Source organism: Neopelma chrysocephalum, unplaced genomic scaffold, assembly GCF_003984885.1.
Source record: "Neopelma chrysocephalum unplaced genomic scaffold, ASM398488v2 Primary Assembly neopelma1_44, whole genome shotgun sequence".
Classification (NCBI taxonomy): domain Eukaryota; kingdom Metazoa; phylum Chordata; class Aves; order Passeriformes; family Pipridae; genus Neopelma; species Neopelma chrysocephalum.
The window spans coordinates 6,955,181-6,970,663 of record NW_020897703.1 but is presented as its reverse complement, the minus strand read 5'-3'; the positions used below and the strand labels follow the sequence as shown (position 1 = coordinate 6,970,663).

The 15,483-nt window shown below is 38.7% G+C and overlaps 2 protein-coding genes across 3 annotated transcripts in view; both read right to left on the bottom strand.

Moving 5' to 3' along the window:
* Positions 1 to 3,564, bottom strand: part of LOC113965198 (aldehyde oxidase 2-like) — a 45,761-nt gene extending 42,197 nt beyond the window's left edge. For both annotated transcript variants that reach the window (XR_003533473.1, XM_027678224.1), the window contains exon 1: positions 457 to 3,564. Coding sequence is in view for 1 of the 2 variants with exons in the window: in XM_027678224.1 (XP_027534025.1) it covers positions 457 to 510 (54 nt within the window). In the remaining variant the exon portion in view is untranslated. The remainder of the gene's footprint in view (positions 1 to 456) is intronic.
* A 177-nt stretch (positions 3,565 to 3,741) lies between these two features.
* AOX1 (aldehyde oxidase 1) overlaps positions 3,742 to 15,483 on the bottom strand; it is a 40,286-nt gene continuing 28,544 nt past the window's right edge. The window contains exons 28-35 of the mRNA XM_027678222.1: positions 15,001 to 15,129; positions 14,420 to 14,494; positions 11,217 to 11,269; positions 8,994 to 9,108; positions 8,313 to 8,378; positions 7,550 to 7,738; positions 5,577 to 5,744; positions 3,742 to 4,681 (exon numbers count right to left, since the gene is read on the bottom strand). Coding sequence (XP_027534023.1) covers positions 4,631 to 4,681; positions 5,577 to 5,744; positions 7,550 to 7,738; positions 8,313 to 8,378; positions 8,994 to 9,108; positions 11,217 to 11,269; positions 14,420 to 14,494; positions 15,001 to 15,129 — 846 coding nt within the window. The 3' untranslated portion in view covers positions 3,742 to 4,630. The remainder of the gene's footprint in view (positions 4,682 to 5,576; positions 5,745 to 7,549; positions 7,739 to 8,312; positions 8,379 to 8,993; positions 9,109 to 11,216; positions 11,270 to 14,419; positions 14,495 to 15,000; positions 15,130 to 15,483) is intronic.

Here is a 15,483-nt window from a genome sequence, read left to right as displayed (position 1 = left end):
TATTTTGGGTGACATTTTTGCTAATAGAACTTCTCATTCACTTGACCTGCTAAGTAAGAAAATGTGACAAAATGTTTTAGAAAATGAAATGTGAGTGTTTGGCACCAAGAACAGAAAAAAACTAGCTACTCTTTTCTTTTAGTGAATTACTGAAACTATATTAGTAATCTGCATATTCTTTTACTAGAGAGGCACTTCAACTACATCAACTTTAGGAGTATATTAATAAAAGATTTTAGTAAACAGATAACTATTTTTAATTCTAAAAATCTGCATTATGAGAGGTGATACAAAGTCACTCACATTCTGTAAAAACCATGGGATAAAGCAGGAAAATCAAAGACAAGAGATGATTATCCATGAATAAACTGTTGCTCCAGAATAACAGTTTCCAAATGTGAATAGAAAATATTAAAGCCATGCTGTTCAAAAAAGAAAAAGCATTTAAAAACTTACCTTCCTGCCATTCACAAAAAAGACAAGCTCATCTGATTGTTGAGGGCAAGCCATGCTGTTGCATCAAAGTCTGAAAAATAAAGCTTTACACATCAAGAGAAATTAATGAAATGCTGTATGGTCCTAAAGGTCGACTGAGTTTGCTTTTTCCTGCAGAGTTTAATTTGATGCTCAGTCTGCAAATAAGCAGGTGGGGAGGAGCCAGTGCAATGTATATTGTTTCTCAGCAATTAAAGCGTGGTCAGATGCCAACGCACCACCTCCTACTCCCTAACCCAACTCTTCCCTGGTGACTTGAAATAAGCTGGGAAGAATCTGAGCCCCTCTAATTCTAACCCTGTAACCTAAGAGACAACTGTGAGGGGGTACTTTTGGCTTGAGCTACAGCTGCCAGGCCTATTTATTTTATATTATGCAGTGAATTTAGAATACATAGGCATACCTGATGCAAGAACCAAGGACAAGCAACATTATCCATTTCTGTGGGGTGTCAAATGCAAAGCTGTGGAGCCGTGGTTCTCATTTACCTTGACCTGAACTATCTATGATTTTCTGTCTTCAGAGCGACCAAGTTTTAACAAAATCAACATTACTACTCTACACACATTTAAAATTTCCTTCTGGCTATCTCTATGCCATGCCAGCTCTATGTCCTTACTGCTGGGGGTACTATTATAAGATGACCATACTCAAGACGTGCCATGTCCTTAAAGAGAGAAATCCCAAATACTGATTTGGAGTTCTAGATTCATTTCTCTGTATGCCTGTCCAGGAAACAAGGTCATTAATCTTAAAATGCCTTATTACAGTTGGTCTTCTTTTTCTTTTTAAAGGGGAATTATGTATATGTTTTTAAAAAGTCTCCATTTATGTATGTACATGTCTTCTGCTTCATTTACCATTTTCACATTTTCCAGCTAAGGTGTCTGCATTTCACTTAGAGTCAGTGTAGGCTTACAGGACAAAGTAGTCAGTCCCCGATCTTCTAACACTCCCCATCAGAAGGCAAAAAAATTATTCTCAGCAGAGATATGCTGCTGCTTTTGTGGTTTAGCCCCTAATTTATGCCTGAGAGCTGCAACAACACAAGCACTGAAGCCATGCCAGTCACCAGGTCTCTGTAGGCAAAAGCCCTAATGCATCCTGCCAACTGCAGCATCAGTGTAGATTCCACGTGTTGTAGGTATGACAATGCAATTCAAAGGCCTGAGAACAGAAGGAACCAGACCAAATACCTGATTTTGGCAGAACAATACCTATTTAGAGACCACTAGCCCTCCAAACCAGAACCTAGTATTTATATTAGGTGTTTAAGCTTACACCACACAGAATGGGACTGCTGAGGGTGAATAATTGTAAGAAACACTTCTCTTATGAAGAAAATTAGTAGAAAGAGTTCTTCTCAACCATCTCCAGTTTGGGTGTAACTGTGCAGTTACAGTGCACATTAATGTGTACCCATCCACTATGTCAGTTCCTTTGGAGCCCCAACATTTCTGCTTGTTTATCTCCCTGTGTAGTCCAAGAAAATTCCTTTCATAATGTCCCATGGTAGCTATACTATCATCTGCCAGGATGGTTAATTGCTGATATTTCTTGCTTCCATGCAGTTTTTCAAACACCTAAAAGCCAGCAAACAGCTTAATACGTTTGGACCCAAAATAAACAACAACTCATATTTGCTACATGTATAGAATTTACTGAGACAACTAGACAACAGTGCCACTTGTAAAGAGGCAGGGAGGAATCTTTGTCAGTAATGACTGAGAAATACGGACAAGCAGACAAGATTTGCACTGCAGACAACAAAGTGCGGGTCTAGAACACGATGAGTCCTCAGAGTGCAAACACCTCAGCACTGCAGGTGGGGAGATGGCATTGCCTGTGAGGATCAGGCAATGATTTTGGAAGATTTGACTTGTCTGTAACTAACTAGCACCTGTGCTGGTGCATAGGTACATAGGATAACAACAGAAAATGTAGCTTCCCCCCATTTCAGTAGACCTATAGGCTCCCTGCTTCAGCATATCCCAGAATTTACACGTATTTTTTGGCTGTTATAGATATGTGGGGTTGTGAGTTGTCATTGACAAACCCATGCAGTGAAACTAAGAAGCTGTTCCAAATCAGAAAAACAAATTGTGGCAGCAGCATTCACATTTAATTTGATTTATTGACCTTTTAACAATAAATAAAAGCCAAAGTAATACAAAGAAAGTGAAGAAAAATAAGTAAAAACCGATAAGGCTTCAGCTGCCTAAATCACACTTTCAGTGCCACTTCAGATGATTTGCTATTACCTGCTTGACCTCCAGTTGCTCTATCATATCTTCCAGTCCTGTACTCTCCTATGCCTCTGCTGTCTTATGATATCTAAGATGGTCTGGACAGCTATGTTTAAGCAGCTGCATTTCACCTACTCATAGTGGTTACAGAGAGACAAACTGAAGCAATAAAGATTTCATATCTTAACAGCCAATGCAAAAAGCTGTTTTAAGCTACTGACCTGATTTCTGTCACAGATACAGTATCAACTTGTAAAAGGGACAGAGGGCAAGAAGAGAAAATTGTGGAAAACTGAGAGGCAGTGCAATAATAAGAGCCTGCAGGTTGACATGTCAAACAGATTAAAGCCATTTACTTCCAGTAGGAATGGCAGTTGTCATAGTGCTGGAGCAATGTAACCTGTAAGTGGAAGAGCAATCCCAATGCTTAGCAAGGAATAACTGATGGAGAGGTTCACTGAAGCCACACAGTGAACATTTAAACTACTGATTTTCCCGCTTCTGCTTTATTATTAAAGAACGTGTTGCAATTTTTCTGGTGCTACTTAAGGTAAGTTTTGTAGACTCACTAAAAAAGTGAAGTGTTTTCTCTATGCTAGGACACATCCCAGATTAAAGCCTCAAGTGCAGATGCCATGGGGATTTGTGTATTTATGTGATTGCACATTCAGAACTGAAATCTTGTCTTCACACTTGAAGAGCAGGAAGGGCTGATGTTGTCAATTAATTCAGTATTGGGGATTCTGATGCTGAAAACTAAATATTGTGACTGGAGCTTTCATAACTTGAAAGTTATTTCTTGGTCTCACCATAGGTTACAAATATATACATACTTCAAATGTATTAACATCAGAATTTTTGTTACCATTTAATATAGTGTTGCTTTATATTTTCCTGTTTTCTCCAGGTGCTACTGCTCGGGTGTGGTCTAATCCCATTGTATGCTGGCAGCATTAGATGTTTGATCTTTGCAGAACATCTTTTGATCTCATTATGGGGCTTTTTTTATTTGCTTTATTTCAGGAGTGGCCAAGAGTGGGAGAAAGCTGTTAATTGCACTTTCATGGCTTAATATACTTCTGAGTACAGGATTAAGCACTGGTTAAGAATCCTTTCCAGAGACAGGTTCATCCAGTCTCCCATTCAAAGCACACTGAACTCCATGTCAGTTTTTACATTAAGTTCAGAGGCTTTTGGCTTGCCCCATGAGAAAAAGAAAGCTTCTGGTGGAAATTACAACTGACTCTGCCAATTTTCAGAATAAAATTCATGGTCTATATATGTAGGTCAACTTTCCTGGCATAGCAAAAGAGAATTGTAACTCTTGTTTCTTGTGTTTTTTTGACACAAAGATGTCTGTGCCAAAAGAATCTAAAGTAGCTTTACTACAAGTCAGAGCATCACTTCTGATCAAAAAGGGACTGAATCCAATAAGTTCTGAGTCTTTGACAAAGACTTCTGCCCTCACACTCCACTGCAAGATTGAGATCTAAATTAGAAAATTAGCTGAAGCCATTACAAAATCATTTATCATATGAAGTTGCTGGGTGTAATAAGTGGCAGTAAGTTATCTAGCATACCTTTATACTTCATTCTAATTTTCCTTTCCTACAGCGTTTGAGCTGTACTGTTCAGCAGACCTTTCTGGTTGAATACATATACTTCAAATGCAGAAGATGTATTTCTAGCAACTAAATGCAGTCATTTAAGTGAAATACTGTAATGAATATACTGGAGAAAGAATGAAGATAAGGATAGAAGATGTAAAATGCATATTTTTGGTAGCTGATTCTATTCTGAAAATAAGAAAATGAGAAAACATATGTAACTGTGTGTTGATAAGTGTGTCTTGGAGCAGTAAATCAGTTTTTCATTCCGGTCTCTGTCATTCACACAGATGCGGCCTGAAGAGCGGAGGAAGCAGCTTCATTGTTTGCCATCTAAGAGACAAGCAAGAAATGACAAGAGTTACTTTACTTGACTGGCAAACTCCCAACACTGCCCTTATCAGGTGCTTCGAAGTCACTCAGCAGGGTATTATATAGGAGACACCTACGGAGGGTGGCTGGAAGGAAGGTCAGTAATAACTGAGGTCAGGGCTAAACAGAGATGGAGAAGGTCCCTGCACTGGTGGACCTCATCTCCTGCAAGTTCCTGCAAAGAGAGTAAGCCCACAAATCTACTGAGTCAGGGGCCAGTGGTGCCTCACCACAATCACAGAAATACCATGGGATTAATCTGTGACTGAGAGCTCAAGAGTTTCCGTAGCAGAGCCTCAGAGTTTCAGGGCACAGCATGAATTTATATGCTGACAAGGACCTCGCCTCACTAAATAAAAAACTGCACAGAAAAAGAATTGTAATAGCAGTGGGAACATGAATACAGTGAACAGTTGCAGAAACCCTAAAGGACCAGTATTATGAGAACTGTGTTGCCTCGTTTTTCTTCTTCTGTATCTTCTTGTTAGCTCTGAGTTCATTATTTTTATCCCAAAGAGTACCGAGCATAGCAAAGAGTACCAGAATGAGGTGACAGTGCCAGAGTGCTAGCACCTGGAAGGAGACTGAAGATGCCTGGAGGCTGATCCACTGCATATCAATAAGATGAGCTATTGAGTCCTCTATGGGATTTGACATACAGAAGAAAAGAGTAGGCTTCAGGGAAAGAGGGAATTGTAAAAATTATAAATTTCACAGGAAAAAAATTATACCAGGCATTTCAGTTACAAGGAGCTGTATACAAAGCACGACCAATTGGAGACACACCATGAGGGTGCACTTGTATACACTTGTACCCAGCAACAGTTAAATAGACCCTTCCCCATCCTTCTATTACCAGCTCAGTAAAGTCATCAGCGCAGCTTGCCCGTATTTGTTCAGCAGTCAGAGGGCTATTCAGTGCAAAGGGCTTCTTCAGTCCTCTTTCATTTCTCACACTAGTTACTGCATCTCTCAAAGCGAAGAACACAGAGCATCCCAAGAAAAGTCCTGCCTCACCTATTCCCTGAAAAGGAAAAAAAGTCATATAGGTGTAGGTTTTGAGCAAATGGGAGGAGTACATGCCAGATGAAAATTAACTAAAAAGTTTAAAATCAGTCATTCAAGAACTGTTTCATCCTTCAGTAAGGAAGTTTATTTTAGATTTAGAGGAGGCAAGGTTAGATCACACCAAGTCTTCTGGAGGTAGCTGCTTCCAGTGTACTAAAAAGGTTGATTTGAAGTGTCAGCCATTGTTTTAGAATCCTTTTGGCTCATGGTTAAACTTAAATTTAGAATAACTAGCAGATAAAATTAAAACCATCCAAACCCAGGTACAGCTAAAACTAAGGAACAAAGTTTGAACTCTTGGTAATTCCCTGCAGACAAATACCACTGACCTCAGTGGGCTTGATATCCTCTCACTAGTTCTGCCAGAAGATTCACATTTGTTTCTTACCTCAAAGACAGGTCAAATCCACCCTTATTCCATAGTCCTCTCAATGCTGTGGTATTGAATATTTTAATCTGAACTGCATTGGGATATTGCAATTGAATCTTACATATCTTTTGGCTAAAATCAGAGAACCAAGTATTTTCCCCAAATATGCTGCATGAACACAGAATTACCCCTTCCTACAGTGAATTTTAAGGGTAATTATTGGAGATAAGTTCACAGAAAAGGATAAAAGTATGTTTGAAGAAGGATATTAGCGTCAGCTCTCTAGATCTCCTCCCAATCAACTATGTTACTCCTTCACCTAGATGATTTTTTTTTCAAACTCAGACAGCTTTAAATAATTTTGAAGGATCTTTAATAATATTCTTTAATAATATTTTTGTTCTTTATTAACTCTTGCTGTAAAATATGCTTTTTCCTTCTATTGTGCTGTTTCATTTTACTGTGTTCTAAAAGCATACCTAATACTTGGAACAGATGGAAATTTTCAGAATTACCTTCATATTGATTGACCATTACTATTTATATGAAACTGACCAGAATATTTGCTGGTGTAAATTGAAACAATGATTACACCAAGTGAAGACTTGAGCCAGTCTCTCATGTAAATACACACGTGCAGTCCTATTTTGTGTTGCATAGCACACACAAGTAAGCTGCACACTCTCATTGGCATTATGATTTCTCCATCCATTGCTTTAGTATTTTTGTTCTAACCCTTCAGTTTATCACCATATTTTAGAAGTATGGTTTCAAATTCAGCTTGTAGCTTCTGTGTATGGTCTGTTAATAATAAATAATAATAATATATAATAATGGCCAGTCTTCGCGAACGAAGATTTGGGGAAAGGTCTTTTTACCTTTCCAGCCTGCGCAATGGATTTTTTAGGTGAGACACAGCATGCGCTGAACTGAGCCCACCCTTTAATCCTAAGGTTCATCTGCCGGGGCCAAGCAAGCTTGGACAATGGCAGTGAGGTCCTCAGGACGTAGGTTTGTTTAGAGTGACCTTCTCATAGATGGATGGCCTCACAGGGCTAACGAGCTCCATCTGCCCGGGGGACTGGCTGGGATTCGAACCTGGGTCGCAGGGGTGAGAGTCCTGCATGCTAACCACTAGGCCACCAGGGGTCCCAAATGGTCTGTTAACAAAACCCTAAAATCACTACTTGCCAATCATGAAAGTGATGCAACAATATCTCGCATTATGTCTTTTCTTATTAGCTTTCCTGATGTCATAAATAAAACAATTTACTGGACACTTGTTTGAAATGCTAAAGAAGAAGAACTCAAAACTTATACATGTTTTATATCAGAGTAATTTCTCTGTTTGTTCTGGGATTTAAAATTAGGTTCTGTGATGTTTTGCTTACCTTGGACGCATAGATGGCATAAGGATTTTGGGAAGGTGACAACAGGGAAACACTAAACTGTTCTGGAATATCACAAACAGCAGGGATCTTATACTGATCTGGACCTCGAGTACAGAGGACTCCTTCTGGAGAGTATTTTAATTCCTCCATTGTGTACAGTCCAATGCCTTGAACAAAAGCACCTTCAATCTTTAAATAAGATAAGAAATAGCATTTAGTATTTATGTTTGGTTCAGTGAGTAAAACTTTGTCAAGAACTGATTTGTTTCATCATCTGTTAGAAAGCCTTTTTCTTTTCTCTTTGACTAATGCGATTCTTCAACATTCTGGAGCAGCTGTGACAATAAAAGCTTTCACACTCCTCTCTCATACCCGAGAGGACAAATGCTTTCATGATGAAGTGATGAGATCTGTGGACCAGCCTGCAATGAATAAAGGTATTTCCCTGCTATCAAGTGGGCAGGGCAGGTCAAACAACTTGGAGACTGCAGACCACAAACAGAATTTAAGTCCAGTAGACAATAGGCATATATACATATTACACATTATCTTCATGGGTAAAATTCAAGCTTCATTGACATCTACAAAGCTCTGACACTAACTCAAATGGGGCAAGTCTATAAGCAAAAGACCTTCAAATATGATCTATGATTCTGTAATCTAGTAAGAAATGAATGTTTTCTGAACTAATGAGGTAATTCTCACTTCAGATAAGGATATCAATGTAACAGAAATAAGACAGCAGAAAATTCTTTGCACATACCTGTCCTATATCCACAGCTGGATTTATGCTGCATCCAACGTCCATAACAATGTCTGTTCTGAGATTCTGTTAATTAAATTCAAATTTATATTATTGAGAGAGATGCATGGAGTGGAGGCATCAGAAGACAATGTGGGTTAGAGTTGGTATTCAGTGAAATAATATATACTAAGATAGAGGCCCCTCCGTGAACACAATTTCAAAATAACTTCCAATATTCCATTACAAGCAAAATGGGCTTGTCTCAACTTTAACAGAAGTTTAGCCAGAGACAGCCCTGCCAGATTTTTCCCATTGCACAGGGAAATCTCCATATAAATACACATGTAGCATAGATAGAGGGCATATGATCAGCAAGTCTATGAGATTTATCTATCCAAATGGTCAAAAGCTTGGAAATTGAATATTGCTGTAAGTTGTTTGCTGACAAACAAGGAGAGAACAGGCAAAGAACATGTTAGGTGTCAGCCATAACCCAAAAGGTGAACACATATGACATTAGTACAGATGTGCCAGAAGCTGGTTAACACTGCACAGCTTTCATTGTGCTCCACTGTAATTTGCATTTACACTGTTGATATATTTACTGTCATGTGAAGACAGGCCACTTATGAACGCAAAGCCTGAATCGTTGTTGGAGTAAGCCTCATTTACAAAACTTTCATGACACTCAATTATTACCTTGTGATCTCCTGTTAGACAGTTAATTTCAACCTCTGAACAAGCAGCTCCATAAAGAAAATATGTGAATGGCTGTCCTTCCCCTTTCTCCCAATCCATGTGTTCACTGTAACCTCTGATGGAAGAAACAAAGACCATAAGAAGAAAACTGATGACAGTTTGCATTATAACAAAGCAGAGGACCACTTCGAAGTTTGAAACTACTTGTGAAATCTTAAGTATTAAGATCTTATGTATAAAATCTTCAGAGAAATCTTAAATAACAGGTCAGAACTCCAAAGTTCCATGAAATCCTACAGAGCACTGGTAGCTTAGGTTTGATGCATCTGGTATTTATATAAAATTTAGCAGACAAGTAAGCTATTTCAGTTTAGGAGACTCTATAATCACCATAATCACAGACATATATTAATAAAAGCCCAGTAATCAAATACAGAGTAAAAATTTAAGGTAATGGTTGCTTAGGTAATAGCACATAAGGGAATTTAGAAAATGGGAGGAAAACTTGCCAGGACCTATGAAAGAATAATTTACAAGAGATAAACAAAAGAGTTAATTATAGAAACAGCCTACAGAATGAGTGAGAGGGTTAAAACAGGACTATTGAAATAAAGGTGTAATTACTTAGAAGAGAGTGGGACTAACTGAGGAGACCAGAGTAGTCAGGATTGACAGGGTAAATCCAAGGTACACAAAAGGACAGGGAAATGTAGTATCTCCCAACTGTGTGAGCTGTGGGACTAAGGCATATTTTCTGGCCATATATGACTGAAATGTCTTTACTGAGCATATTTAAAATTATACCACATAAAGCAATTATAGAATAGAACCATGCATGGAAAAAGGGATACACAAAATCCACATATTCAATTTCTCATAGCCCATCTACCTCTGCTGCCTTGGAGATTCTTGGATGTAGAGAATATGAGTGGATAAGAACAAGATCAATACAGGATCTGAGGCTCAGGGATCTGCAGATATTTTTGGACCCCATTAAATGTCAATAGCAAAGTATGACTGTTGTTCATTACTTTGGTGATATCTACATTCCTAAAGGGCTTCATAAGCAGAAAACATATTTGAACAGACTTAACAGCAAGAAGGGACATTTTATTTGGGCATTTCTGGGTGTTTTAAATATGTCTGGGTTTGCAAAGTGCCTCTTAAACTTACTCCAGACTGCCTGAAGACCTGAAAAGTTGTTATTGATAAGTGGGAAATACTCATGGATGGAGAGCAGATATAAGGCACAGCAGGCTAAGAGAAAAGCTTTGCTTTGAATCCCACCTGAGTTATAGCACAAGAATTTTTCCTTTCTGGTTCTTTATAAACACAGTGAAAGAATTCAAAGAAAAAGAATGATGAGACTGCTCTGAGAGAGAGCAGTGGGAACTGTGTTTAAGGTTATTGTGTCCTCCAATAGCATGCTGTTGTGAATAAATCCATATCTAAGAGTATATATGGTGGGAATTTTGTGAGGCTCCAGTAGCAGAGAGGTCAAAACAATGACTCCAAAAACTAGGGTCAATTAGCAACCTCACTTTTAATGTGAGCCCTAAGTCTCCAGCTTTCACTTAGTGCTGAATCATGGCATCTGATTCCTGAGTTAGTGTTAAAAAAAAATTACCATAAGCTTTTCTACTAAACTCAACCAGACATTTTAAACTCTCCCTCCTCTAAAGAGAAATAACCTTAGGGCTCTCATCTAGAATCAAATGGGCATATTTTTTTCACAGGTGCACCTGGTTGCTAGTTACAGGTGTGTCCTGGATAAATACTTTAATGTTGCCACTGTTCTTCTTGTCATGCAACTTGGTGTGATCCAGTTTGTGGATAAAATTGTAAATAATTGGTAGTACAATGGCATTTATAGCTTATAGCAATACAGCCTCCAGTAAACAAACTATATCCCCCTTTGCACACCTACTGTTACAGGCAGCAGTCCCTTTTTTGATGCTTTCTGGTTTGCTAATGGCCAAATCATGGAGCAAAGATGGCACAAATTATTCTTTTAATACCTTCCAGAGAGTCCACATAGGGCTAGTCGTAAATTAACACCTAAACTTTATTCTTTCAACCCCCAATATATCAATTAATTACATAAAAATAAGATGAACCATTTGAAAGAACTATTGGACAGGAGCTTCTATTTACATCCTTGATTATCTTCAGAAATCAGTCCTGGTCTAACCTATGCATTTTTAAGGAACAAAAATATATTACCTAAAGTAGCCAGTTGCTGATAGACTCACACTCTGTTCAAAAGCTTCTTTAATCTGTAAAATATAGCGGTGCTTGTGGTAAACCAAGGAAGGAGTCATGAAGGAACATGCGTACATATATTTACTTTATTTACATATATATACTGACTTACATATGTTTACTTAAAATCCAAACTGTAAAAATTGTAAGGAAAGGAAGACTAGCTGAGTTGAACATGTTTAGCTGCACATGGTGCCTAATACTGTAGAACTAAACCCACTTTCAATGAGCAATCTAAATTCTTTTGGCAATACATTAAGGAATAGACCTTTCAACAGTGGTGTTCTCACAGAATATTTATTACTGGTTATGCCATAGTCAGAAAGGGCCCTGCTCAATTTTTCTGCTCAAATTCAATAGAAATGGGTCTCTCTTTGTCAGCTGAACAGATCTAGTTGATAAGTCACTGATTATATTGGGTCATACGACCATGTGCACACATGCAACCTTTCGCTTTTTCTTTAGTAAAGTGCCTTTATCTCAGCCCACTGAGTTGTGGGGGGTTTTCCATCTTATTTTCTTCCCCTGTCTTTCTGATAAAGGGAGTGATAGAGCAGTTTGTTGGGCACCTGGAGTCCAGCCAAGGTCAAACATGGCATGAAAGAACTGCATGACCTATTTGCACAAAAATAACAGTTTTCAAGATAAATGCTCTTTGAAATTCTGCCCGTGGTAAAAGTGACAGTATGAGGTCCCAAATTCATTCCCTTTCAGTGATTCTCATGTTAGATTTACTCAGTTTACAAGTCAAGAAGTTTTTGTGGGGTTTTTGTTTGGTTTCACTGACTTTGTAAGATGTAAGATTACTTCTCTGGATACATATAAACATTCTTTCTTAGGTCAGCCACTCCTGATAATACTTTTGGTGTGTCTGAATCATCCAAATTAATTTTGTACTTATTAGAGGAGATTATCTTTGCATACATAGCTGTCAGCAAGCTATCACACACATGCCAACATTTCTTGTTACTCTTAGGAATTACTGCTGCAAATAAAGTGTTTATATTTTCACAGTTATTATAGTATTTAATTACTTAAGAAGAAGACACCCTAGTATATACTGGAGCTGTAAATAATGACCAATACTGGATAAACAGGTTTTATTTTAACATCTCAATATATAGCACTAGATTCTCAGTCATGTCTTCATATTATAGCAGAAAGCTTTTACTTAACAAAATTCAGTTTCTAGCTCTAAAATTCTATTCCAGATTCAAGTGGTATCAGATAGGGGCTACTTCTACAAATAATTTTAGCACTACTTCTATATTAACCTACTGTAAATATAACTAATATTATAACCGAATACATATTAGAGCAATTGGAGCAAGAATTCCTGCTCCCTTTTGTGCAATTCTGTAATATACTGCATATGGGAGAGAGATGGAAGGAAGAAGTTGAGAAGGCTTCTCTTTAATGATTTGGTAAAATAAAGAATAGCTACATAGGAAAACTGACACTGTACACATATACCCTAACAATCTTTTGCAACAACTTGTCTGAGGGTAAGCTGGGGTGGGTCATGCTATTGCACAAGCTGATATTTTTTGTATATAAAAAAATTCTGTGACTCCAAATGTGACTTCAAAGATAGCTTCCTCTCCTTTCCAACCAGGCACGATGTGGGGATTGTTTCCCAGATATCTAAACCAAGCACCTGTGACAGTAACAAAAGATAGCCAGGTCTTCATGTGCATCCTCTCCACCTCCCACCCCTTCATCCTTTCTGCAGTCTCTGATGGGCAACGTGGTTTGTGCTAACATAAGATCATCGGTGGGAATTGCTGGAGGAACTGTTTGGATGCTCTCATAATTATTGCATTACAGAGATAGGAGAGCTGAGATGTTGGTGATTGACTTTGGTGCACATGGGTTTGTGTGAGGGTATAAAATCTGGCTGGAGACTGGATCTCCTGAGTCTGCAGGCAGTGTCTGGGTGGATCCCTGGCCATGATAAGGATGCCTGCAAGGTAGGTCCACCCCAAAGATAGAGAAGACTTACTTTTGGATGGGTGAGTACAAAGTTCTAGGATCCAGTTAAATACAGAGATAAAATCCTAAAGTAGCTCCATGGGTGGTTTTTTTGCTTTGTAATTATGGATTCTCCAAGGCCAAAGATTGCAGATCTGTTAATTTCTAGCAAACCTGTGCTGGGTTTGGCTGGGATAGAGTTTATTTTCTTCACAGTGGCTGATATGGGGCTGTGTTTTGGATTAGTGCTGAACACAGAGTTGATAATACAGAGATGTTTTTGTTATTGCTGAGCAGTGTTTTTACAGAGCCAAGGCCTTTTCTGCTTTTTGTATTGCCTCTGTGGTGAGGAGACTGGGGGTGCATTGGAAGTTGGGAGGAGACACAGCCAGGACAGCTGACCCTAACTGACCAAAAGGATATTCCAGACCATATGACATCATGCTCAGTATATGAAGTGGGGGCAAGAAGGAGGAAGGGAGGGACGTTTGGCGTGATGGTGTTTGTCTTCCCAAGTAACCATTAGGTGTAATGGGGCCCTGTTCTCCTGGAGACAGCTGAACACCAGCATGTCCATGGGAGGTAGTGAAAGGATTCCTTTTTTTTTGCTTTGCTTGTGTGTATGGCCTTTGCTTTACTATTGAACTGCCTTTAACTTGACCCACAAGTTTTCCAGCTTTCACTCTTCCAATTCTCTCCCTGATTCCGCTGGTGGGGGAGTGAGTGAGCAGCTGTCTGGTGCTTGGTGGCTGGCTGGGGTTACACCATGACATATTACAACCCTTTAGACACAGACTGAGAACCAAACCTGAGACTAAGTGCACCTAGCCACATCTCTGACAAGTTTAGAAAGCATGAGGATCCCACTGAAGCTCATGACTCAACAGGAGGGACCACGACCAGATTATTCTATAATCCATTGTAATAGATTTGTTATTTGGATATTGCACTGGCAATATTTAGACACTGTACTAGCAATAAATCTAATTGTTATCTCCCACATGGTCACTTGTGCCTGGCCAAGAACCTTCTCTTGACTACCCTGCTACAGCACTCCATCTTGTTGTGGAAAAACCTCTTTCTAGAGTTTTTAACTTCAAGATTATTAGGCTGAGCAGATTTATAGACTACAATACATGCATCACAGTTTCTGCAAGCATTCAAACACGTTCAGTAGGATTCACATGTCTTACCCAATCATTCCAGGTCCCTTTTGGGTTCTCGTTGATGATCGGCTGCAGGCGCTTCAGAAGAGTTTGGCAAGCATCCTGGTGAGAGTTCAGGAGAATATAACACAAAATTAACACAGATACATTTGGTACTGTTCAAGGTATGTTTTAGTTACTACTTCATTAGTATGTGCTTTACTGTCGTCTTAGTTTGAAAAAGTATTATAGAAGGTGTCATTTTAACTGCATAAACATAAAACACAAAGGGTGAAGTTACAAGGGCTGGAATCTGCATTAATCAATCAGTAGACTTCAAACAGGAACAGGGTACAAGATTTGCATGTATAAGTTAGTTTAGTTAAGTTTTTCAAATGAAACAAGGATTTTGTCAAGTATAAGTCTTTTTGGGAAAGCTCAGATCGTATTCTGAAAACTCATAAGCACCATTACTGAGAAACTGTCAAATCATGTTTCTTCTTGGCCATCTTTAGCAGTATTTTGGTAATCACAAACTTATTTCTATGGGATCACTAGTGACTAAAGTTTGGCAAGCATTAAATACCTCAAGGCATAGGGTGTTTTTTAAACTAAATAATATTCTTTACCTTCACAGCCATGCCATTGACATCTGTCCCTGCAGATCCTACCGAGGCACACGCATTGGGAACAGTTGTTGTGCTTGTTTCACAGAAGTGAATATATGACATGGGGATGTTCAATTCCCGACTAGCAACCTGTTTCAGGAAGAACAACATAGTCTTCTCTGTTTTAGAACCAATCTAAACACTCCAACAATTCCCCAGTACTTGCTAGAAGACAGCAATACCATGAAAGATAAAGTTTGACAAGTTCTCTTCCAGTCTCCAGCTGAAATCATTCTGTCCAACTTGTCAGTACAAAGAAGCAGAAAAGAAGGGCAATGTTTTAGCTCTGCTCAAACACTGGATTGAGACTGAAGTCCAGCATTCATTCCTGATTTTGCTTCTTACACCTGTATGACTTAGGGCAAATTATGCAAGCCCAGATCCCAAGCTTTCATTGACTTAATAAGTATCTTTACAGGTCTGTCTCCCAATTATCCATTAGCA